We start from the raw sequence: 27,614 nt of genomic DNA, 5'->3' as shown, positions 1-27,614 counted from the left end.
CACCATGAAGAAAGGAACAATTCCAGGAGGTCAGAAACCGAAAAAAGGTCAGGTAAAAACAGATACGATCCATTTATGGGACCTGCAAGAAAAGACTCACAGTCAAAGGAGGATAATCAACGATATGATCAAAAATCGAGGAACAGGGAATCTGGTTCTTCATCAAGGTTCAGAAATGACCGAAACAGACAAGAGTCGCGAGATGATGACAGAGGTTTAAAAGCAAGATTCGGTGGGTATAATTTCAATGTTACTACCTCTGAGCTCATAGCTGTTTTAAGAGGCATGGGAGAGAAGGTACGGTGGCCAAAAGAGATGCGGTCAAATCCAAATAGGCGCAATCCAGATCATTGGTGTGAATTCCACAATGATCACGGGCACAAGACTTCAGAATGTAGATTCTTACAAAGTGAAGTGGATCATCTATTGAAACAAGGGTATCTCACTGAGTTATTTAGTGAGAAAGGTAAGCAAGCCTATATGAAAAATAGGCAAGAGCCACCAAAACCCCCATCACCCAAGAGAACCGTGAATGTTATAAGTGGGGGAGAAGATATTTATGGTGTAACATATACGGCTTCCAACAAGGTTTCTAAAGTAACGATTACACACGGGAAACGGGTACGGCATGTTTTAGAAAATGAAAGTATTTCTTTCGATGATGCAGATACTGAGGGAGTGATAACCCCCCACAACGACGCACTGGTAATATCTTTACTTGTATACGACACTAATGTAAAACGAGTTTTGATTGATCCAGGAAGTTCCGTAAATATTATACTACTAAGGGTATTACGTGAAATGCAAGCTGAAGACCAAATGATACCGAAGGCGCATACCTTGTCCGGGTTCGACAATTCAAGTGTAGTAACAAAAGGAGAGGTAGTTCTAACAACTTTTGCTATAGGTGTTGTTAAAGAAACTAAATTTCAGATAGTAGATATGGAAATGGCTTACAATATAATCATGGGGAGACCTTGGATTCATGATATGGATGTTGTCCCGTCAACTCTACATCAAGTTATTAAATTTCCATCTCCATGGGGAATAAGCCAAATCAGAGGCGATCAACAAACATCTAGAAGCATCAATTCCGTTGGAGATTCAATTGTTAATGGTCGAGACAAATAGCAATTACACAATTTAGGTAAGGGTAACACAGAGTCAGCCTCACCTAAGCAAAAGCAAACAGATGTGGATTCGAGACCTGACACCATTCAAAAATCGGAGGAGAACGAAAACATCAAAACAACGATAGAAGAGCTAGAGGCCGTGGTGTTATTTATACATTGGCCCTGGAGAAAAGTGTACATAGGAGCTAATCTTAGCCCGGAGGTAAAACGTAAATTGATTGAATTTTTAAAAGCTAATGCAGATTGTTTTGCTTGGTCCCATTCTGACATGACAGGGATACCACCGGAAGTCATGACTCATAAGTTGAATGAAGAACCATCATATCCTCCCGTCAAGCAAAAGAAAAGAAAGCAAGGAACTTTCAAAAATAAGGTGATTCAAGAGGAAGTTCAAAAGTTGCTAAAAATTGGTTCAATTCGCGAGGTAAAATATCCTAACTGGTTAGCTAATACTGTTGTGGTTCCTAAGAAGAACGGTAAGTGGCAAGTCTTTGTAGATTACATAGATCTTAATAAAGCCTGTCCAAAAGATTCCTTTCCTTTACCACACATAGACCAGTTAATTGATGCTACTGCAGGGCATGAGCTATTAAGTTTTTTAGATGCATATTCAGGCTATAATCAAATCAAGATGGATCCAGGTGATGAATAAAAAACTTCTTTTATAACAGACAGGGGGATTTGCTGTTACAAGGTAATGCCTTTCGGTCTTAAGAATGCAGGTGCAACGTATCAAAGGTTGGCCACCCAAATGTTTCAAGAACATTTAGGTAAAACCATGAAAGTATATATAGATGATATGCTAGTTAAAACTCAACATTTAGAAGATCATATATCGCACCTATCTGATACGTTTAAAATTTTACGAAAATATAATATGAAGTTGAATCCAGAAAAATGTGCATTTGGTGTGGCATCAGGAAAATTTTTAGGTTTTCTTGTTTCTAACCGTGGTATTGAAGTGAATCCTGCACAGATTAAGGCCATTGAAGAAATTCCAGATATACTTTCCAATAAGAAAGAAGTTCAAAGACTAACAGGAAGAATTGCAGCTCTGGGGAGATTCATTTCCAAGTCTTCAGAAAAATGCTTCAAATTTTTCTCAGCTTTAAAGAAACAGGAACGAAGATTGTCAGCAAGCACTTAAGAATCTGAATGTATATTTGTCAAATCCACCGTTGTTGGCGAAACCAAAGGTAGGAGAGAAGTTACTCATCTATCTTGCCGTATTAGAAGTTGCGGTAAGTGCTGTTTTAGTCCGGGAGGATCAAGGTAAACAATCTCCTATCTATTATGTAAGCAAGTCTTTGCTAGATGCAGAAACACGGTACCCGTAACTAGAAAAATTAGCTCTTGCTTTGATTATGGCATCTAGAAAATTAAGACCTTACTTTCAATGTCATCCCATTGCTGTGGTTACTGCTTTTCCATTACGAAACATTTTGCATAAACATGAATTATCAGGTAGATTAGCGAAATGGGCTATAGAATTAAGTGAGTACGACATCACTTATCAACCTAGGACTGCTATAAAATCTCAGGTATTAGCTGATTTCGTAGCTGATTTCAGTCAGGGGATGCAATTAGAAGCTGAAAAAGAATTACAAGTTTTTAATGGTGCAAACCCGGGGACTTGGGTTTTATTCACTGACAGTTCATCTAACGTAAAAGGTGCAGGTTTAGGAATAGTTCTCGTACCACCCACGGGTGAAACTATTAGACAAGCTATAAAGTGTCATTCGATAACTAACAATGAAGCAGAGTATGAAGCTGTCATTGCAGGTTTGGAATTGGCTCGAGAACTTGGCATAACCCAGATTATAATCAAGAGTGATTCACAACTTGTTGTTAACCAAATGCTGGGGACTTACACAGCCAGGGAAGCACGAATGCAAGAGTACTTAGAAAAAGTACGAGAATTAATAAAGCAGTTTCAAACGTGGAAAGTTATGCAAATACCAAGAGATGAAAATATAGAGGCAGATGCTTTAGCCAATCTTGCATCTGCAGCAGACGTGGCAAAAGATGCAAATGCTTCAGTTGTACATTTATTTCATTCCATTCTCGAGCCTGATAAGAATGAGGTAAATTTTAATAATTTAACATGGGATTGGAGAGACGAAATAGTTGCTTTTCTGCAGTACGAAACCGTACCTGATGACAAAAGGAAGGCACACTCGCTCCGTAAAAAGGCTGCTCGTTACTGTTTATTTCAAGGAAACCTGAAAGATGTTCGGTGGACCATTAGCATGGTGTCTTGGACCTTCCGAAACAGAATACGTAATGAGGGAAATACAAGAAGGACATTGTGGAAATCATGCGGGAGGAAGGTCGCTGGTAAAAACATTGATTCGAGCTGGGTATTATTGGCCTAAGATGGAAGAGGAAACAAATAGTTTTGTGTCTAAATGTGATAAATGTCAAAGGTACGGGAATAATATGCATAGACCAGCTGAGTTACTGCATCCTGTCATAGCTCCGTGGCCCTTTATGAAATGGGGAATGGATATCGTAGGTCCATTACCACAAGCAAAAGTTCAGGTGAAGTTTTTACATGTACTTACTGATTATTTCACTAAATGGGTAGAAGCAGGAGCATTTAAACAGGTACGAGAAAAGGAGGTCAGAGACTTCATTTGGCGTAATATCATCTGCCGATTTGGTGTACCAAAGGAGATTGTATGTGACAATGGCCCTCAATTTATCGGAGCTCATGTCACTGAGTTTTTTGAGAGCTGGAAAATTAAAAGAATCACATCTACACCTTATCACCCAGTAGGCAATGGGCAAGCAGAATCAACGAACAAGGTCATTATCAACAACTTGAAGAAAAGGTTACAAGATTCAAAAGGTAATTGGCCTGAGGTATTACCTGGAGTATTATGGGCTTATCGTACAACGACAAAAACAAGCATGGGAGAAACACCATTTTCAATGGTTTATGGTGGCTTTAATCCCAGTTGAAATAGGAGAACCAAGCACACGATATGCTCAAGCAACGGAAGAATCAAATGATGAAGATATGCGGGTGAACCTTGATTTGCTCGAAGGAAGAAGAGAAACCGCATTAATAAGGATGGCAGCACAAAAGCAAGTGATCGAACGATATTACAACAGGAAAGCACGACTGCGATACTTCAAAATTGGGGACTTCGTGCTTAAAAAGGTTTTTCAATCTACAAAGGCAGCCAACGCGGGTAAACTAAGTCCAACCTTGGAAGGACCCTACAGAGTTCGAGACATTGCAGGAAAAGGAGCATACGAGTTAGAAACAATGGACAGGAAGGTGCTTCCTTCACATTGGAATGCAGTTCATTTGAAGAGATCTACTTCTAAAGGCAAAACCCACGGTCAGGTATCACCATGTTAAATTATATTAGTTTTTGAATTGTTAAAATTTTACTAACGATTTTAGATGATAGGCAAAACGCTAACCCGTACTAAATGATGAGTCACGACCTGCAAGGCAAAATGGAATAAACTAAAATTCCTGGCCCAGGGTTACAATTATTCTGATAGAAGAATACACGGGTTAAGCAGTCTTCATCTATAATCGTACTTCCGAGTCTCGTATGTATTTCCTTTTCAGGAAAAGGACCAGGTGAAGGAGACTACCAAGTGCTCGAGGCTTCATACTTCACCGCTCAAACACTTGGGGGACTGCATATTGTACATAGATACGTGCGGGAAAATAGATATGTAAACGAAAATCTCAAAACAAAGAGACAAGTGTCGAGCAGAAGTTACGGAACCTCAGCATTCATCATTAACAAATAAAGATACAAAACATTCATCATAGTGTTCAAACTCATGAGAACAATGGAGTCACCTCTCAAACCCTTCCTAATACATGAAGATAGGGTCATGACTATATACTGAAACAGGTTATAAGGAAAAACCTTGTTTGAATTATATTTATTTTGCAAAAATCTGTTACAAGAAAAACAGTTACGAGAAAGTTATAGATGTATTTTAATACATGTAATATTCAAAAACTTGTCAAAGTTATTCCAAACAAAACATCTGTGTTCCTATTTCTTTCATCGTATTGTAACACCATTATGAAGTTGAGACGTCTTCTTTATTAAGTGTCGATATATAAAAGGGCCCTCTTTTATAAGCCTCATGTTTAAGTAAAAACTTAGTCAACAAAAAAAAATTTTACAAGTGCCCCATTATGATAACTGGGGACTTTTTCTAAAAAAATCCCTAAAAACTGACCAAGGGATAAACCCACCAATCAACAAAGCAAATAAAAATAAAGTTTGAAAACATAAACTGGTCACTGAGGGGCTGGAACATCAGAAGTTGTGATATCAGCTTCACTTTCAGGAACGGTAACTTTTGAAGAAACTGCAACAGAAGTGGTTTCAGCTGGGATTGAAATGTTAGATTCATCGAGGGGAGCAAGAGTCACGGAAGCTTCAGCTTCTTCAAACTGATTCATAGAAGTTTCACCATTGGGAGCTGGAATTGCAACATTTTCAACTTCAATTGCCACAGCAGCGGCTTCTTCATTTAAAGGTTCTTCAGCCACGGGAGCTTCATCTGCCGGAGAAGGAAAGTCAAGTGGTTATTGGGTCATCTCAATGGTTTTCAAAACCTTGGCCAATTCCGATTCTAAATCAAAGTTTTCTTGACTGGCCTCAGTTAAAGCATCACGACGAGAGTTTAGAAAAGCCCAACTCACCTCTATGTTAAATTTCTCCTCAAGAAGTTCATAATCCCTTTCCCACATAGCAAGATCATTCTTTAACACTTGATTTTCAGCTAAAGTGGAATCAAGGGTAGCTTCAAGGGAGCCATGAGAACTCTCTAATGCACGAACCTTATCAGAGGAGATCTTCAAATCAGCTTGAGCTTGAGTCAAGTTTTGTACTAACTCTCCTGCATACTCTTCTTTCTTGTTCAAGAGTGCCTTAAGTTCTCTGATTTCTTCACTTGACTTTGAGAATTGCTCTGAAAAGGAACACTCAAGGCGCTCCTTGTCCTTCTCGGCTTTACTAGAAGAAGTCTTGGCTTTCACTAATTCAGAAGTCAGAGTCCGCTTTTGCTGCTCCAGGTTACGGTTGCTTTCTTGCAATTCCTTTATCATTTCTTGAGCATTTTTAAACTGTTCCTTCCAATTAGTTGCTTCCAGCTGGGCTTCCTTAGCTACCCTCTCAGCCTCGAGAATAGTCTTATCAGATTCACGGGCCTTCTTTTCTAAAAGGGAAATTCTTCCCATCAATTCCGTGCCAATAAGGTTGGCCTACAAAGACAACTCATGAAAATAAGAATCTAGAGATAAAAAAAACTTATTAGAAAGTAAAGGAAGAATACCTTCAACGTAGAATGAACTATGTCATTCATCAAAGTTAAGCAACTGTGACAGTCCATCTTCTTCTTCTCAATGTCTCCAATTAAAGGCTCAAGCCAGACATCTGCTCCACCAGACTTCCTTAAAAGATTGTTATTAGCAGGAACCTCAAGTGTTACACTCCTCATAGCCAAACTTCTGCTACTGGAACCCTCCTCAGCATGCTGAACGGAGGAAGGGGGAGCTATAGAAGGAGGAACGGTGGAAGAGGTGAAAACAACAGGAGTCGAAGCAGGTAAGGGAGCAGAAATTGGCAAAGAAGCAGGAACAGATAAAATGGGCAAAGATGTACTTGAAACCAAAGGAGGAATAGAAGGAATAAGAATGGAAGAGGAAAGAGGAACTTCATCTAAAACCGGACCTAGTTCACCACTTTCGAAACCGTCAGCGAAGAGACATTGAGTGGATTCAATGGTGTCCCTTGGAATGGTTTCATCATCGGAAACAATATTAACAGGAGAGGAGGCACGGGCAGGAGAAATTTCAGCTTCATCTTCGGAAATGATGCGTCTCCTGGCTCTAGGTCTAACTATCAAAGAGGTGTCTTCATCTTCATCATCCTCAGAATCCTCTTCAACAACTTTCCTCTTTGACAGCGTAGCTTGTGCTCTCTCCAAAGAAAGAGGAGTACCAAAAGAGGCTCGAAGGGCAATAGCTACTTCAGCTGACATTCCTCGAATAGCAAATCCTGACAAAAAAGAAGGATAAAAAGTTAAAAGAGGGGAAAGAATTTAACATACGGGAAACAATAAGGGACGCATACCGTGAGTTTTTACTTTCCAACCATGTTTGTTAGAAATAGATTTCTAGGTTCGTGCCTCCATAGGCACGACCTTCAAAATAGCATCTACCCAACCACGAAAATTAGGAACGGGTTCCACATCTCCCGTGGTTGCTACAAAAAAGTAAAAAAGAATGAAATTAGAAAAGGAGTTGAAATAAAAAAAAAGAAACAGATACGGTAAGGAAGAAATACTTACGTGCAAGGTTCCATTTCTCGGGAAAAGGAATATTTGATTCACCCACCAAACCAACCGTGGGTACCGCAACGTAACGGGTGTACCAGCCTCGATCTTTATCATCTTCAGGGCTTACCAAAACCCTTTTACTTCTTGCAGTTAGGGTAAAAACACTATTGCGGAACAGCTTGGGGTGGTAAAGATGAATTAGATGAGAGAAGGTAAAATCAACATCAGCATTTACCGATACATACCTTAAACAAGCTACTGCTCTCCATACGAGAGTGCCAACTTGAGCCAAACAAATTTTGAAAAAATGACAGAAATCGAGTATGACTGAGTCGATAGCAGGAATAAATCCCAAAGTAAAGGGATAAGTATAAACAGAGGAAAAACCAATCCTATAAGAAGATATTCTCTGGTTTGGGTTAGGAATAACTATATGAAGGTCATCTCTCCAACGACAATCTTTTCGAACAGTGGAAATTAAGGGTTCAGTAATTAAAGAAGGATAGGTGTCAGCTCTCTCTAACTTAATTACTTGGTCACGAAGGGATTCTTTATCATGCTCGAAAGATAAGTCGGTTGGCACTATTTCTTCGACCAAAGGTTCTTGAATAGACTCAGAAGATTCTTTGCCTTTAGAAGAAGATCTATTAGTGAAAGATCCTCTAGAAATAGTGCCAGAGCTAGAAGAAGGAGTGATGGAACCAGAGGTACCACCACGAATGGATCCTAGGCCACGAAGCCTACCTCCTCTACCTCTTTTGTGTCTCACAGGGGCATTGGGGAAACTGTCAAGAATTGGGACTCTCCTAGGGTTGGGATTCGAAGATGACATGGTAGAAAGATGTGAACAGAGAAAGATGTGAACAGGAGTAAATAGTGAAATATTTGGTAAAAATTTGTAGAAGAAGGGTTAAGTTTATATATAAAAGCGACCGTCAAAGGCTAAGAAGTGTAATGATGGAAAGCCTATAATAAAGGCAACTATCACTTCGTGAATAGTGGAGTTGAAGAAGCCTTGAAAAAAGGCTGCAGAATTGCAGAGCTAATGAGAAGGTGACACGTATGCAATGCATTAAATAGAAAAGACAATTGAAGCATTAGTACTGTCATAGCATTGATTATGGCAAAAATTCCCTTTTTAATGAAGATCCACTTCCCAAATATTTAATTGATAAATAAATGGAAAGTGGGGGGACTATCTGTATTGGAAAAAAACTGAATTTAAATATTGAAGATGACGTGTCATGACACGAAGACCGGTCAAATAGTCAAAGCGTGGTAATCAGTTAGAAGGCACGAGCAACAACAGATGCGGGAGAGAAGATACTTAAAGGCACGAGCTATTATTCAAATGAAACGAGACTCGTACCTGTTCGAGTCATTTAAAGCTCGAAGATCAGAAGGAATTGAAGACATGAATCTGATAGCGTAAAAGAGTCCAAATTCAACATTAAATGCTAAATACGTTAGAGAATTTGTATTTAATAGGAATGATTGAGTAACGTTTCTTTTAATGTCATTTATTGCTCGTAATTGCCTCATTAAGACAAAGGCATTACACTTTCTCTTAGAATTAACTATAAAAGGAGAAAGTCACAACATCTTTAGGACAGGAAATATCATTGCGATTATACTGAAATATATACTTATTCATTGCTTTTCTCGAAGTCTCTCATTTCTTGATTATCAGTAACCCGATTTCTCTCTTAAATTCTAGCTTTAACCAAATATTCAGTTTTTTGGTTAAACAATATATATATATATATATATATATATATATATATATATATATATATAAAGTGTGTTAAAAGTGGGTAGTATTTTAAGTAGGTTGAGATGATTCTTAATTATGTAGATAAATTGGTAATTATTTAAAATGATTGGGATAAGAAAATCACGTGGCAATAATACAAATCAAGCAAAGTGACTCATTCATTAATTTGCCAGATGGCAACTTTTAAACAGATAAGTATATCTCATTTGGCTAAAGATAATGTACGGCTAGTATTGCTTTTAGAAAGCAAACATTGCTTTTAGAAAGAAAACATTAGAAAATACTACAACAAGTGAATTTTTGGCATTTTCTCCTAAGATTTTATAGAACTTGTCATTGTCCATTATTTTTAGTTCAACTATAAATGTTGTCCTCACATATATCTATAACGGTTTTCTTATTTTCCCTTTTATTTGTCTTAGTATCTGAGAATGAAAATAATGGGAAAAAGGCAATTGAAGTTCATTTAGGATTCCTTTGGATGTGTTTCGACAGCTCCAATTGAAAATGGAAAGATTAGAAAGTGTTCTGAGTTGACGGAGCTGATTGGAAGAGAAGTCTGTAGTAATCTTAGTAGTTACAATACTAATGAGAGGTTGAGTTTACAAAGGCATGTTGGCTAATTAGGCCAGTATGTAACGTATATATGATGATGTAATAAGAAAGATACGTTACGTTGGTACTCGGTCGAGTAAGGTACCGGGTGTCCGTTGCGGCCCATCGGTTTGGGTCTTGATATATCCGCACAGGTTTATCTGGAGTTTGGTCCTAGCCTCGTCACTACCTTGTCGGGGTTAGGCCAGGCACTTACTAGCAGATAGGGTCGGTTGTGCTGATACTATACTCTGTGCTCTTTTGCACAGATCCAGGTACCGGAGCAACATACGGTACGCAGTAGTAGTTCGGGAGCCAGCCTTCAGTCCACCGAGACTCCGAGGTAGCCTTGCACGCGTCCACAGGCCCGGCGTCTCCTCTATCTTATATTTCATTCTATTAACTCATGTTTCTCGAGACAAACAGTGTTATATTTCTTTCAAACGTTTGTATTTAGCACTCTTAGTAGTCCGTGGATGATGTGACACCAGTTCTTGGGTAGAGGCATATGTTGAATTCCGCATTATTGTTCAGCTTATTTAACTTAAGTCTTCCGCTTTAATTTCATATTCCGCTGTCATTTAAATATTTAACGCTTGTTGTTTTGATTGATAAAAGGATTTAAAATAAAATAGGTAGGAGTTTATGATGTGTGGCTTGCCTAGCTTCTACGAGTAGGCACCATCACGACCCCCGAGGGTGGGAAATCCGGGTCGTGACAATAATTTGCCGTGTTCGTAGTTGGTTGAAAGAAGCTGGAAGTTTGAAAATTTGATTAGTCTTGTTTGGAGTATGATTCTTAGTTGTAATGTTGTTTTACGCATTTTGAGATCTCGCTTAGGACCGGATTAGGTTTATAGACTTGTTGGTATTATTGAACGGAGCCCGATTGGCTCGGCTGAGTTTCAGACTATCCGGAACATGTTGAAATTGACAGATTTTTTTGATGTTTGGTGTGCATATGATCACAGAGTATTGTTTGGAGCCAAGGGAGAGTTGTTCTACACGATCACGGAGTAGGAATTGCGATCACAGAGGGTGGTCTGGTTATGCTTCGAGTTCACGTGGTAATTGTACCAGTCAGGTATATCATGTGGTCCAACAGGCGCGTAAGCATACTTGCTGGGCAGACTTAGTGGTGAGCTTCCTTTTATCCTTTGGTCCATGATACGCTCAAATTACACTTTAATTAAATAGTGTAAGGCAGTTTGTGTCAAATATAGTAACCCAACAAGGTTGGGGTCGAATCCCACAGGGAATAGGCGTGAAAAGGTTACTCGAGTAGTGTGCTACTTGACTTATGTCGTAATTCTATTCCGTTAACGTACCAAGAGAATGATATGATTGTGGATTAAAGAGATAACTAATTGTAACTTTGAGATGTAAATGATTTGATTAAGGAAACCAAAGTTGTGTCCCCGTAAATGAAATGTAATGCTATCGGTGTTAATATGATATATTTCTAATGGAAGGTCCTTTGGTATGCAAATGATTTCTAAATGACTACCCAATACTTTCCAATAGTTGGGTAGTATTTTCCATTTATGATTTTCCCAAAAAGAGTTGCAAATTAAGAACAACCAACTTATGCCAAGTAGAACCTACTTATTCCTAAGCGATTCTATTAAACAAGAGTTAACGTCTTGAGTTCTTGATATTCAATTCTACCAAATCCTAACTCACTTTTCCATGTAAAGAAAGAGTAAAATGGAATAGATTAATGTTTGCAACCACCAACCATAAATAAAGGACAAGAATTGAATAAATATCAATCAACTATTATATATATATATATATATATATATATATATATATATATATATATATATATATATATATATATATATATATATATATATATATATTCAATGTTAAACACCCATTAACATTACACCCATCTAGGGTCCACAACCTTAGTATTTAAAACTAGCTACTCATACTACAATACAAGAACAAAGCATTTAATAAAGCCATAAAGCTTACAAAAGTGCAAGATTCCTTCTTCATAAAGCTCCAAATAAATGAAGTATTCAATGCTCTCTAAGTAGGACCTTGTTTCAGACTTGAATACCCTACAAAAACCCTAGTTATTCTCTTTATAGTGGACCAAAAGTCGTACTCAAAATCGGACAAAAATACCCTTTCAGACAGCTTATGCGATCGCATACTGCTCGCATACCAGTTATGCGGACCGCACATTGAGCACTCCATCGCAGACTTGCTGAATCCCAGATCTGGCTTTAGTCACGTAATGGTTATGCAGTTCGCAAATGTATTATGCGACCGCATATACCATGCTGCCTTCTATTGTGGTTATGCGACCATTATGCGACTCGTATATGTGTTATGCGACTGCGTAATAGACTGCATATTTGCTTCTTCAGTTGGCCCAAAAGACCGTCTCTGTTTGTGATCAGCAGGTAGATTATGCGGTCCGCATGTGAGTTATGCGACCGCATACTTGCAGCATATCCGTCTTTTTGTGACTTTTTGACTTCTTTTCCATGCTTTCGGGTATTCAAGCTCGTGCACTACAAAACAACCAAACTTGATGAGAATTAACTACTAATGCATTAAAAGACAAGTTACAATCTAAGCAATTGGTACCAATTGTGCCGAAATTCCACGGCACATCAACACCCCCAACTCAAACTCTTTCTTGCCCTCAAGCAACTAAAACAAAACTATCCTATTCTATACTACTTTTATTTATGACAATCCACAAAACAGTAGTGACTATAGATGGTTTTGACTGACAGCTAACAAGCATGTGACCCCATTTATTTACCCTTCCTGAAAAATAACTTATCTTTCAATCATTCGACTAATCAATTCGTGACCTTAGAGCCTCGACCAAAATGACAAAATGTTGTTCACAGTGAAGTGCACTTGTGTTCTACTTCAAGAACCTATCTTTTTCTCAGCCTTACCATTCATGCGCACTCACAACAAAGAAAATTCCCACTCATATATATATACAGGGGATGCAATCAAAACACTCTAACACTCGGAACGAAAGCTACATACAACAAGTATCACTCCATATGCTTGCCCTTATTTTAACTTTGCCGCTATCTCAGGAATGATTGAGCGTAGATCACTAAGGACTTTTCATGGGTTATAATGTAGGCTTCGGGACATGTTAGATGACCATTTAGGAATGTAGTGGTTACACCCTCCTTGAACTCTACATATATTCTGCTCTTTTGCTACATAGCCTTTATTTCCCTCGGGTTACTGACGTAGAACCACCTCAAAGTATTTCTTCAAGTTATGACAAGACTCCTCTCTTTTTCTCTCATTTTCTTTTTCTTTTCTTTTTGGAGCTTGCATTTCATTATCTACACAACTTTGAGGTTATTGCTTCTTTTTTTTCTTTTTTTGTTTTTTTTATATACGCACAGTAGCAAACCTTGCCAATTTCCACTTTATAACGGCACCCCAACTTAGGCTTCAAGCCTGAATCTCATACGTTCAAGGAGGGATGGATTCAAAAGAAGGAATTACATCACAAAAAGGGTAAAGGTTTGTAATGTGGTATCCAATGAATGGTTAAAGGCTCAAAGGGGGTAACTAGGGTAATTAATGTACTAGGGAGGTCAATTTAGGCAAAAATGGCTAGTAATCACAAGAAGAGCCTAAGATCATTTCAACATCCAATCATTAACCTGAGAGTCGCACTAAGAAACCAATCGGGCAAGTTCTAGACATTACAAGTTAGACATGTGCATTATTCATACAAATCCTCACTCACTCAGAACGCATGAACTGTTTAACTCAACATAGTTTCAGCCCTCAAGTGAGACAACGCAACTTATCACTTTCATCTTCAACACATGTAAGATTCTGAATAAGCATAAAGTCAAAGAGCGAGCCTCAAATTCACAAGAATAATTATATATATATATATATATATATATATATATATATATATATATATATATATATATATTTATATATTTATATAGATTCAAAAGAAAGAAGGGTATCATATATTTATAACACTTGGCACACGCTTGGAATACACAATCAACACCAACTAAGTCAAAACAATTTCATGCTAGTGTCGTGGTTCTACTATTACACCTTTGGAAGAGAACCCGGCGAAGAAAAACCAAAAGGAATTCATTGCTAAACTACAATAGTTTTATATATAAAGACATGGGTACAAGAGTTTTATATACACACATGGGGTACAAGAGTTTTAGATATACACATGGGGTACAACAAAATACTACAAAACATGGGTACAAGATTATGATCATAACTACCCCACCCCCAACCAAAGATCATGCATTATACCCAATGCATATATAAAGCAAAAAGAAAGCTCAAGGACTCCCTGGGGCGTACTAGGCGCTTGGGGAAGACGAAGGATCTGGGACATGTGTTGGAGCAGCTGCTGGCAGTGACACTGTAGCTGGTGGAGCCTCGTACTGAGCAGTATCCGCCATGGCTGGAACAAGAGGCTCCAACTGCTGTGAAGGTAGAGCAGGTAGCTCCACCTGTTATGAAGCTGGAGCCGGGGCCTGGAAGCTGCTAGCCTCGCCTGGTGATGGCTGAGTGGTCGATGGATGTGCCTTGCCGACCATATCTGCTAGTGAATGTTCAATGGCTATCTGCACAACTTCTTCTTCTTCTTCTTCTTCATCTTCTGTCCTTGTAGAGACAACAACCTATTTACCTTTGTCTTGCTGACCCTCAGTGTCCTCACCTAGTGCCTCTTCATCTGTCTCCTCATCTCCTGACTCCCCCTCATCGGACTTCTCAGTATCTCCAGATTCATCATTTGAAGGAACATCAATATGAGCAGGAGTAGACTGAGCCTTGGAGGCCTCAACATGCTGTGCCACTAGAGCATTCATCAATGTCGTGAAGTCAATATCTATGCCTGGGACAGAAGTGTCAGCACCCTGCTCTCCATCCTTCGTGAGGAAGGCTGTCAAATCAAACTCTAAATTCTGCATCTTCTGCAGCTCAGCTTTCAAATCAGTCACATCTGTCAGAAGCTGAGGCATACCTGCAACTTCACCCCGCTCAACCTTCTCAAGACGCACTTCAACGCTCTTGAGGCGATCCTCATAAGTCTGATGTTGCTGCTGAAGAATAGTAATAGAGGATTGGATATGAGTCAAAATATGGCTGATGGGGTTGGGAATTTCTTTGATAAGACGGTCTACCTTAGCATTGGCATGCTGAGCAAGTAGACCCAGCTTGGACAAAGCTGGCAATGGAACCTGGGACTGTGCAATAGAGGACTATGGAGTAGCTATGGAGGTAGCGGGGGCCTGAGAGGTATCTGGCAGTGCTGGACCCTCTGATACTGCTGGATCTGCTGGAGGAGGAATGAGAGTGTCACTCTGAACTGCAGTTTCCTTTGCTACTACGTCACTGATTCTCATAATGTCAATATCTTTGGTAGTATTCTCCATTTTGTCGTGCCCAGGCAGGAGAGGCACCTTTGCAGCTCGGCAAAGAGCAGTAATCAGGCAGAGGAATGGAAGTGATGTCTGTTTCTAATTTGCCCTGATTCCTATCTCTTGGAATATTATCTCCCCCACATCAATCATTATCCCTGTCATGATGCACGCAATGAGAAGTGCTTTCTCAATGTTTTTGTCGGTTTAATTTCTGGACGGCATCAGACGAGATGTAACAAAGTTGAGCCAGTAGCGACCCTCCCTTGTGAGATCCTCCTTGAAAATTTTGTGTAGCGGGTCAATCCAGGCCGGTGTCCCCTTTGCAATTACTGAGGCAACCCAGGCATTCTCATTGTGCTTATTGGCTATATTGGCATTATACTCAGCTATTCCTGGCTGCCAATCCTTGAAATATTTTTCATTGATCGTCTCCGGACCACAACCCACTTCAACCCCTCGCACTCGGACATCTTTGAGAAGATCCTGTTACGCTTATGGGAAGGAGTCCTCGAGGCACCGTAGGAAGCATAAAACTCCCTCACAATTGTCTCGTTGTATTCATCCGGGACCTCAGTGAAGAGCTCCCACTTCCTCTTTTTGATGTTATCAAGAATGTGAGGATAATGCTTTGATAACCCATTCAGGCTCAATTTCTTCTCCTCTAAGATGTTCCTCTTGGACAGTGCTGCTTTGTACAAGTCTATGGAGCCCTTGACCTCAAATCGGAGGTTAAGGTCTTCCCCAACTTCCTACGTGCTTCAACCTGTAGATCAATTTGAGGTCTGAGGTCACTCTGTGACTCCTCCTCGTCAGACTGGGAGGACCTCTCAGTAGTAATGCGGAGTGCCTGAGATCGCTGCCTTTTTGCCTGTTGTGTTTGTTGCTAGGATTGGCAGCCCCTTTATGTCGACTACAGGGCGGTGTTCTTATTGGATTAGACCTTTTTGGTGCCATGCCTGTTGATGAAACATTGTAGGAGTGAGTGAAAGAGCTATCACATATAAAAAAAAGAACAAAACAAACTAATAATAATTTTCTTTATGTTATGCGATGGGCTATGCGGTCGCATATCAAGTATGCGGTCCGCAGAACCATCGCTTAGGTGAAGAAGAAAAAATGTATTAATAGTTATGCGATCACAAAACCACCTCATAAGTGGTTATGCGATCGCAAAATGACCGCAGAATGAACACTAACCTGACGGACTGCCTCAGTATGCCGCAGGTATGCGGTCCGCATATCAGGTATGCGATCGCAAAGGAGACCGCATAACTCGGTCAAACCTAGGGTAAGGAAAGGGGCAGAATGTGATGGTTATGCGGACCGCAATTATACGGCCTGCAAAACTCATCGTCCCCAATGAAAATTAGCCCTCCCCAAAAGCATGTGGGTTCCTTTTTCCACTCATTCAAAAATCTATATACGATTTATTTCAACCGATAGAGAGATATAGAGAGGTACTCAGACTTCCCCCTCTTGGATTCGTGGCCAAAATCACACAATCACTCCTTCAATTCATCCTCCCCAACTAAAATCAGAAACATGTAATCCCCTATCTTAAATCAATTTGACCTCTTTTCAGGCACCCTTTTGCAGGTATTAATGGCATTAGAGGTTGGGTGCATTCACAAGGGGAGAAAGAAAGAAAAAAAAATTCAGATAGAAGATTACGAGTGAAGAACAGAGGAGAGAATTCAGAACATATACCTGAATTCTGAGGAATCTACGATGGAACTGAAAAAAATATGGTGATTGATTTTTGCCCTCGTTGTTCGTCCCAGTTTCCTTCTCGTCTCTTTTTTTTCTTTTTGTTTTGCTTGCTTGTATTTCATTCAAATGTGGGTGTGTGCATAGAGTTTAGCACGTTTATACCTAGTAAGTATGCGGCGTGAAAGTCCATCGCATAACATACTATGCGATCGCGTAGGTGTTATGCGGTGGGCTGATGGCTGGGTCGAGTAGGTCTGATATGCGATGCACTATGCGATCGCATACTTGACATGCGGGCTGCATAAATGAGAAATGACCACAAAGTCGACAATGAAATTAGCCCAAAAATTTGCCTGGGTCTGCGATGACTATGCGGTCCGCATAGTCGTTATGCGACCGCATAGCTGTTGCTTAATTTGGACCTCTTTTTCCTTCAGTTTCTTCAGCACTAAGACCCTGTTCATGAAATTTTACCTGCACTCTAGCACACACGTCAACTTGCTCAATCTAATCTACATAAATAAATAAATAAAAAACAACAAAAGAGTGTTACCACACATGGGTTGCCGGCCAAGAAGCGCTTGATTTAACGTTGCGGCACGACACAGTTTACCCCTTTTGGATTAATCTTTGGCGGAAGTAGCTGTTGGATTATCATGCCGAGCAATTTGTTCTATCACATGCCTTTCTCTGGCGGTTCTGAGGTAATGTTTGACCCGTTGTCCATTTACCTTGAAATTCCGAGTCCCATCTTATGACTCAAGTTCAATAGCGCCATAGGGAGACACACGCACAACTTTGAATGGTCCAGGCCATTTGGACTTGAGTTTTCCCGAAAACAACTTGAGTCTTGAGTTGAAAAGTAAGACTAAGTCACCCGAATTAAACTCCCCTTTCAAGATCTTCTTGTCGTGGAGAAACTTCATCCGTTCTTTGTACATGGCTGCACTCTCATAGGCATGAAAACAGAATTCTTCCATCTCGTTGAGTTGTGTCATCCTTAGGTTAGCAGCCTCAGCCCAAATCAAGATTTGGCTTCTTTAAAGCCCACATAGCTTTGTGCCCAAGTTCTACTGGCAAGTAACAAGCTTTGCCAAAAACCAACCTGTATGGTGAAGTGCCAATAGGGGTCTTGAATGCTGTGCGATAGGCCCACAATGCATCATCTAGCTTCTTTAACCAGTCGGTCCTGTTTGCATTAACAGTTTTCACTAGAATATTCTTGATTTCTCTGTTTGAAACTTCAACTTGACTACTCGACTGAGGATGATAAGGTGTGGCCACCTTGTTCTTTACACAATATTTTTCAGCCCAGTGAAAGCCTTGTTACAGAAATGAGACCCACCATCACTCAGGATGGCCCTTGGAGTGCCAAACCGTGTGAATATGTTTTTCTTCAAAAATGCGGTCACACTGCTTGCTTCATTGTTTGGTAAGGCAATTGCTTCAACCCATTTAGAGACATAGTCCACAGCCACCAAAATGTAGGTCATGCCATACGAGCTCACTAAGGGGCCCATAAAGTCTATTCCCCACACATCAAAGATCTCAACCTCGAGTACAAAGTTCATTGACATCTCATGTCTCTTAGATATTGACCCTTGTGTTTGACATTGGTCATATGCCTCGACCATTTTGTTTGCATCTTGGTAGATTGTTGGCCAATAATAGCCACATTCAAGCACTTTTTTCGCAGTTCGATTTCCTCCATGATGACCCCCAACCGGCGAATCATGGCATGCCTTGAGAATTGGCATCACCTTATCCTCTGGAACACATCGACGGATGATGTTGTCGGCACAATTACGGAACAAGAAGGGTTCTTCCCAATAGTAATGCCTACACTCCCGCAAAAACTTTTTCTTTTGGTAAGCGTCCAAACCTTCGGGAACAAGACCACTAACCAAGAAGTTAGCAATGTCGGCATACCAAGGAGCAAAAGTATTAGATAATGCCAATATGTGTTCATCAGGGAAAGCATCGTTAATTTCAATATCTTCCTTTGGTCTCCCTGCCTCTTCAAGCCTTGATAGGTGATCTGCCACTTGATTTTCCGTCCCTTTTCGATCTTTGACGTCGAAGTCAAACTCTTGCAACAACAGGACCCACTGAATCAACCTAGGTTTTGCATCCTTCTTTGCCATAAGATAGCGACGAGCAGCATGGTCTGTGTAATTATCACCTTGGATCCCAACAAATAAGCCTGGAATTTCTCAAAGGCATAGACAATGGCAAGAAGTTCTTGCTCAGTCACCGTATAATTCATTTGCGCACCATTGAGTGTCTTACTTGCATAATAGACCGGGGGAAGAACCTTGTTGTGATGTTGGCCAAGCACTGCCCCAATAGCTACACCACTGGCATCACACATGAGTTCAAATGGAAGAGACCAATCGGGTGTGACAATAATAGGTGCCGTCAAACACAAATTTTGCATCTTTCTCAAGGATTTTGCACATGGGATTTGCAATTTTAGAAAAGTCCTTGATGAAACGCCTATAGAAGTCGGCATGCCGCAAAAAACTTCAGACACCTTTAACTGATGTAGGTGGAGGAAGCTTGGAAATGATCTCGATCTTTGCCCGGTCAACCTCTATGCCTTGTTTGGAAATTTTGTGGCCCAAAACAATGCCCTCGTCTACCATGAAGTGGCATTTCTTCCAATTTAGCACAAGTTTCGTTTCTTCACATCTCTTAAGCACTTGTCTAAGGTTGTCTAGACAATGCTCAAAAGAATCACCTACGACCGAGAAATTGTCCATGAATACCTCTAAGAAATCCTCCACCATATCGGAGAATATTGACATCATACACCTTTGGAAAGTAGACGGAGCGTTGCATAGCCCAAATGGCATGCGGCTAAATGCAAACGTCCCATATGGACAAGTGAATGTTGTCTTTTCCTGATCTTCCAATGCAATATTGATTTGGTTGTAGCCGGAGTATCCATCCAAGAAGCAGTAGAATGACCTTCCCGCTGGCCGATCAAGCATTTGATCAATAAAAGGCATATGGAAATGGTCCTTGCACGTAACACTGTTTAGCTTGTAGTAATCCATACACACTCTCCATCCAATCACCGTTCTCATTGGGATGAGTTCATTTTTATCATTTTCAATCACAATCATGCCTCCCTTTTTTGGCACACATTGTACCGGACTTACCCAAGAACTATCGGCAATGGGGTAGACTACCCCGGTATCCAATCACTTGATGATTTCTTTCATTACCACCTCCTGCATGGAAGGGTTCAACCTTCGTTGATGCTCTACACTTCGTTTACTCTCATTCTCCAATTGGATCTTATGTTCGCAAATTCCAGGGGGAATCCCTTAGATATCCGCAATTGTCCACCCAATAGCTTGCCTATGCTCCTTCAAGACATTCAACAATTGTTCTACCTGCACATCATTCATCAAAGAAGACACGATTACCGATAAAGTATCATTTGAGCCAAGAAATTTATACCTCAAGTGTGGTGGAAGTGGTTTGAGCTCTAGTTGCGATGGCTCAATAATTGAAGGCTTTGCAGGAGGAATGACTCTATTTTCCAAGTCGAGAGAGAGCTTCTTCGGAGCATAAGTGTAGGACCCAAGCTCTTCCAATGCATTGACTGATTCCATATACCCCTTCATATCTTCACCGTCGAAGTTTACCAAAATAGCCGCCAACACCTCACCGAGGCATTGTTCTTCCATCTTCATTTGAACCGTATCTTCCACTTCATCAACAACATCGATCACCGAGATGCTTTCATATTCATGTGGTAGTTTCATACCCTTGTTTGCTTGGAATGTAACCTCTTCATCATTCACACGAAATTTGATCTCATTCCAATCCGAATCCTTTAGTGCTCTTCCTGTAGCAAGGAATGGTCTCCCCAAGATGATAGAGATCTCTTTGTCAACTGTACAATCAAGGATTATGAAATCGGCAGGTAAATGAAACTTTCCCACTTTTACAAGCACATCATCGACAATTCCCACCGGTCTCTTTATGGAACGATCGGCCATTTGCAATCTCATACTTGTGGGCCTTGGCATACCTAACCCTTCTTGCTTGTAAATGGCAAGAGGCATTAGGTTGGTGCTAGCCCCATTATCACAAAGGGCTCTTGCAAAATCATGCGCCCCAATAGTGCATAGAATAGTGAAAGCTCTCAGGTATTCTTTCTTTTAAACGGTGGTTGTTGCAATGATGGAACTAACCTGGTGAGTCATATTCACCACTTCATTTTTGGTGGTTCTCTTCTTGGTGATCAAGTCTTTCAAATATTTAGCAAAACCCGGCATCTCTTGAAATGCTTCCACGAATGGAATGTTTACCGATAAGTGCTTGAGAATGTCATAGAACTTTTCGAGTTTGCTATCATCAACCTTCCTAGAAAGTATTTGAGGAAAAGGAGGTGGAGATCTAGGAATAGGTGGTAGAGCTTTTGGTGTCTCTTTTACCTTTTCCTTTACCTCTTCCCGGTTTGCTTCTTGCACTTTCAACTCTTCCGGAACTCTTCTAGCTTCAACAACAATTGGCTCTTCAACTTGTGCCTCAACCTCTTTTTCGGACTCTTCCACTTCAACCACTTGCTCGGTATCTCCTTGAAGTACCTTCCCACTCCGAGTAGTAATTGCAATGATATGAGAAGTTGGACCACTCCCACTACCCTTTGGGTTCGCAATTGTGTCACTTGGAAGTGTCCCTTTTTGCTTCGGATGTTGTTCCCTAGAAAGATCTCTCATTTGCATCTCCAATTTTTGAATGGATGCGGTATGAGAACCAACAAGCTCGGTCATATTCCTCATAGAAGTGTCAGACCTCTCTTGATTTTGCAATACCCGTTCAAGCATTCTTTCCAACTTGGAATCACTTGAAGAAACTTGATTTGAATATTGACCTTTTGGTGGAACATAAGGGTTTGAACTCCGATTTGAGAAGTTGTTGTTCTTATTATTCCAATTTCCTTGCTTTGAGCCACCTTGGCCATTTTGCCACCGTTGGTTGCCTTGCCCTTGCGGGTTAGGCCTCCATTGATTTTGTTGTCCTTGACCTTGGTATTGTTGCCTTTGATAGCCTCCTTGAGAGTTGTTGACATAGTTGGCTTCCTCATAATCTTCACTTGATGATGGTTGCACATCTTCCACCACATTTACCTTCTTCGTTTGGCTTTCAGTGAACATTTTTGTCAACACATTGACATTGGTGGCAAACCCTGCAATTACTTGATCTCTTTCTTGATTCTCCTTAATCATGGTGGTCAAGGAGGGAGAACCATATGCAATTCCACCTGTGGTGTCCTCTGAGTGCCAAGCTTGATTATGTTTTGCCATTTTTTCAAGTATTTGTGTGATCCATGCGAATGTCTTATCCATAAAAGATCCATCAGCTGCATTCTTGGCTATAGATTGGTTCATAGCATCTAAACCCATATAGAATTTCTCCAACAAGATAAAATCCGAAAAACCATGATTGGGAGACCTCACCAAATATAACTTGAATCGATCCCATGCCTCATGTAAATGTTCTCCCGGTACTTGCTTGAAAAAGAAAATTTTATCCCGGAGCTTATTTTTCTTACTTTACGAGAACCATTTAGCTAAGAATGCTCAGACAAGTTCAGGCCAAAACTGAATGGAATTTGGTGGCATATTTTGAAGCCATTTCCTTGCGTCCCTAGCTAGTGAGTACTTGAACACCCTCAACCTTAGGGCATCATCTGAGACGTTGTTCTGCTTATGCATCGCACACACACCCAAGAAGTTTCTAAGATGTGGTGTCGGATCATCGTCGGTGGAATTCCTGAAAAACCCTTCCGCTTTGAGCATTAGGATTAAACCACGTTCCACCTTGAAAGTTGCAGCACCAACAACCGGAGGTACAATAGCATTTGTATCCTCAATGTACTCATCTATGTCCGCAAAAGGATTTTCTTCCATTTATTCCTCATATTCGGCCATGTCTTCCTATCAACACCAAGCAAAACAAGCAAGTGTGATGGAATAGAATAAGACGTAAATTTAAGCACACACTAATTAGTAATTTCAAAACCGTATTCCCCGGCAACGGTGCCAAAATTTGATACGCTCAAATTACACTTTAATTAAACAGTGTAAGGCGGTCAATGTCAAATATATTAACCCAAAAAGGTTGGGGTCGAATCCCACAGGGAATAGGCGTGAAAAGGTTACTCGAGTAGTGTGCTACTTGACTTAGGTCGTAATTCTATTCCGTTAACGTAACAAGAGAATGATATAATTGTGAATTGAAGAGATAACTAATTGTAACTTTGAGAATGTAAATGATTTGATTAAGGAAACCAAGGTTGTGTCCCCGTAAATGGAATGTAATGCTATCGGTGTTAATATGATATATTTCTAATGGAAGGTCCTTTGATATGCAAATGATTTCTAAATGACTACCAATACTTTCCAATAGTTGGGTAGTATTTTCCTTTTATGATTTTTCCAAATATAAAAGAGTCGCAAATTAAGAACAACCAACTTATGCCAAGTAGAACCCACTTATTCCTAAGCGATTCTATTAGACAAGAGTTAACGTCTTGAGTTCTTGATATTCAATTCTACCAAACCCTAACACACTTTTTCAAGTAAAGAAAGAGTAAAATGAAATAGATTAATGTTTGCAACCACCAACCATAAATAAAGAACAAGAATTGAATAAATAAATATATATATATATATATATATATATATATATATATTCGATATTAAACACCCATTAACATTACACCCATCTAGGGTCCACAACCTTAGTATTTAAAACTAGCTACTCATACTGTAATACAAGAACAAAGCATTTAATAAAGCCATAAAGCTTACAAAATTTCAAGATTCCTTCTTCACAAATCTCAAAATAAATGAAGTATTAATTGCTCTCTAAGTAGGACCTTGTTTAAGACTTGAATACCCCACAAAAACCCTAGTTATTCTCTTTATAGTGGACCAAAAGTCGTAGTCAAAATCGAACAAAAATATCCTTTCAGATAGCTTATGCGATCGCATACTTTTCGCATACCAGTTATGCAGACCGCATATTGAGCACTCCGTTGCAGACTTGCTGAATCCCAGATCTGGCTTCAGTCGCATAATGGTTATGCGGTCCGCATATGTGTTATGCGACCGCATCTACCATCGCATATCATGCTGAGGGCTGCCTTCTATTGTGGTTATGCGACCACTATGCGGCTCGCATATGTGTTATGCGATCGCATAATGGACCGAATATTTACTTCTTCAGTTGGCCCAATAGACTGTCTCTGTTTGCAATCAGCAGGTAGATTATGCGGTCCGCATGTGAGTTATGCGACCGCATACTTGTAGCATATTCGTCTTTTTGTGACTTTTTGACTTTTTTTCCATGTTTTCGGGTATTCAAGCTCGTGCACTACAAAACAACCAAATTTGATCAGAATTAACTACAAATGCATTAAAAGACAAGTTAAAATTTAAGCTATTGGTACCAATTGGTCCAAAATTCCATGGCACATCAGTCCACACCGCACAGAGTTTCCTTCCTCTTTTCTTATTGTATTTTGTCTACATTCTATTCCAAACAGTTCTTCTAATAGTATTGTATATTCTAGTAGATGCTCGTACACTTATAATATCAGTTTTTGCGGCTTTGTAGATTATTTGTCATGTGGTATCGCTGTTATAATATTAAATTTATATTTTTATAATTTTGCGAATCTTGATGAAGAAGTTAGTATTTTACTCCTTTATGTCTCCACTTACTTCAAAAAGTGCTATGAATTATCGATCATCTTATTAATTTATTATTGGCTTGCTTGACAGTAGCTTTAGGCGCCATCACAACCTATTTTAATGACCCGCCCGGTCGTTTTGAGCTTTAAGGTTGCGTTCTGTGGTTCGAGATCTTGAGTAGCTTCCTATTGTGTATTATGACTAGTGTGCTTGCTCAAATTTGATTTACGGAAGATTCGAAAGGAATTGGGATGAGTGATTCTCACTTTGGAAGCTTAAGTTGAAAATGTTGACCGAGGTTTGGCTTTTGTGAAAAAAAATCTCGTAGTGGTATTTAGATGGCTCTGATAGGTTTGCATCGTGATTTTTGACTTGGCTGTATTTCCGGAATCAATTTCGGAGGTTCATAGGTTGATTTGTGTTGTTTTGTTGAAAGTTGGCAATTTAAAGTGAAAATCTAAATCATGTGAATCGAAGTGAATCAAAGTGAAAATTATGTTCATGTTCATGATTTATTCCATCAATATATCTTAGAATGTAACATGAAAATCATGTGAATCAAAGTGAAAACTTGGTAAACTATGTCATGTTTTTGAAAAATAAGAGTTTGAGTTTTGTTGTGGGAAGCCCCTTCTGGTGGCAAGTCATTTCAACTGAAGGAGATCCGGTTGACTTCAAAAAATCGTTCTGCCATTCTTTCCAATTGCTCAACCGTGGTCTCGGCCGGAACATATGCTTCATTTAGTGTCTTTGTCAGTACTTCCTGATGCTCATTCGAGCTTATCAGCAGGGCCAAAAATTATACCTGAGAGGGGGACTTACTGAGTTGATCGATCACAGTGCAGTCCGCTGTTTTCATCTTTCGAAAGAATTCGTCTGCCTCTTCAGCACTGACTGGCTTCTTAAACAGAAAATGCTTTTGTTTGGTCTTGTTCAATTATTCCAAATTGAGGTACTTCCTAGACAGGTTTGTTTTATTCACTTCCCCCATGATTTCTTTTACCTTGTACGTCATTACCGCTTTGTTGTAGTTCCAGGGCATGGTAGTGGGGTCTTTCATGGGCTTCTGTGGTTCGCGGCTGATAACCAGGGGCCCAGTCAACCTAGGTGAAATTATCATTCCCCGCTCCACATATCCCTTTCGGTACGTACATCTTTGGTACCTTTAGTGTAGCCTTGTTTTGCTCGAACCTTTTGGGAGGACTCAACACAAACTGTTCTTTCCTGGGGGGCCCTGGGAACATAAAGAACAACATCTTTAGGAGGTACTGCCCCTGTCTTGTCTTCCACAGCCTTTTCTATGCTTTGAGGAGGTGGAGTTGTTCTTCTTCTCATCCTTAGCTTGCTTTGTTGCCGCTTTGGGCTTCTTTTCAATATCAGCATTGGGTCGAACTCGCTATCCTCACAAATCATTCCAATAACTGGCCCATTGTTGTGGGTTGGCAATGGGTTATTGGCTACATTGGGAACCTCCTCATCCCTCAACACTACCCGCTTTTGCTCTACTAGATTTTCGATCGCCCTTTTAAGGGTCCAGCAATCCTCAGTGTCGTGCCCTTCTGCCCCTGAATGATAAGCACATCAGGTACTGGGTCGGTAGGAGGGTGACTCTAGGTTTTGTCTGTTTGGAGGCCGGGCTGCAGCAAACCCATTTGGACCAACTTTGGGAAAAGGCTGGAATATGATTCACCGATGTGTGTGAAATTGGTTTTTCTGGGTGGTTCATGGGCACGAGCGTTATATGGAAAATTGTTCTGTGGTGGACGGGGATTATATGGAGCTTGGTGAGGAGGGTTATTTCTGGGAGGTGGAGCTCGATTCTGGTTATAGTGTTGTTGCGGCCGAACGTATGGCTGGGCATTAATCACTACATAAGGCGGAGGAGTCATGGCATATGCCGCATCTTGGTGAGGGTAGTAATGTTGTGGGGTGTTGGAAGAGGAACCGAAGTAACCTTGGGGTTGACGGGGGTTTCTCAAACTGGAGGCCATCATTGCTTCTTCTTCTTGTTGATACCCAATTTTTCCCTAAGTATTTTTATGTACTCAAAATATCCTCAAAATAGCATATACATGCATATATAAGCATTCCCAAGAGTTTTGGTATTTTTCCTTATTTTAAATCAATTTTATTGTCTATTTTAACAGTACAAAATTCAATAATTATTCCCCAAATTATCATTTTTTGTGAATAACTTATTTTATTCTCATATTTACACCAAATATAATTAAGGTAATTTTTTGTATATTTTTACAAATTTGTTTGGTATTTTTAAAGCTAATTGCATATAAAGGCAATTATAGCCTATTTTACGATTAATAGTGTTTTATAATAGTAAAATTAGTTCTAATATTTTTAAATTAATACATATGTATTATTAATTGGTTCAGCATCTTCAATTTTCTTTTAAAATCATTCTCACTATTTTTATAAATAACAGGGGAAAACTGGCTATTTCAATTTTGGCCACATTTCATTTCAATTATAGCTTCAATTTCATTTTAATCTTAAACCCAACTAGCCCCAATCCTAATGCCCAATTGGGCCAGCCCAATTCCAATTTAACCCAACCCCTGACCCATTAAACTAAACCCGCCCGCGATCCCTAGGGGTGTGCATTCGAATCGGTTTATCGATAAATCGAATCGATTATTTGTTATCGAAATCGAAATCAAAAAAATCGAAACCTTATTGAAATAATAACGATAAGCATATGTACAAATCGATAATCGATAAGTAATTATCGATAAGGGTCAAAATCGAATCGATAAATCGAATGCACACCCCTAGACTTAGACCTAACTTCGCGTAAACGTCGAGTAACTTTTACCGTATTTCGTACGGTACGACTAGTAACGTAGTAAACGACTAACGACGAAATCGTAAGGTATAGTATATTCCGCTACTATTTTGAAAGTGGCTATACAATATTATTTTT

At 39.8% G+C, this 27,614-nt stretch overlaps 2 protein-coding genes across 2 annotated transcripts; both read right to left on the bottom strand.

The window, feature by feature from the left end:
- Positions 1-5,415: 5,415 nt before the first annotated feature.
- LOC109239903 (SH3 domain-binding protein 5-like) lies at positions 5,416-7,574 on the bottom strand. The gene is made up of 5 exons (XM_019406495.1): positions 7,556-7,574; positions 7,124-7,180; positions 6,629-7,021; positions 5,946-6,338; positions 5,416-5,681 (listed from the first exon to the last, which is right to left on the bottom strand). Exons 1-5 carry the CDS (start codon positions 7,572-7,574, stop codon positions 5,416-5,418), a joined length of 1,128 nt encoding a protein of 375 aa, XP_019262040.1.
- A 13,559-nt stretch (positions 7,575-21,133) lies between these two features.
- On the bottom strand, positions 21,134-22,381 carry LOC109239902 (eukaryotic peptide chain release factor GTP-binding subunit-like). Its single transcript, XM_019406494.1, has one exon. It carries the CDS (start codon positions 22,379-22,381, stop codon positions 21,134-21,136), a length of 1,248 nt encoding a protein of 415 aa, XP_019262039.1.
- Positions 22,382-27,614: the final 5,233 nt, after the last annotated feature.

This window comes from Nicotiana attenuata, unplaced genomic scaffold, assembly GCF_001879085.1.
Source record: "Nicotiana attenuata strain UT unplaced genomic scaffold, NIATTr2, whole genome shotgun sequence".
NCBI classification, from domain to species: Eukaryota; Viridiplantae; Streptophyta; class Magnoliopsida; order Solanales; family Solanaceae; genus Nicotiana; species Nicotiana attenuata.
The sequence above is the reverse complement of the archived record's forward strand: the minus strand, read 5'-3'. Positions and strand labels throughout refer to the sequence as shown.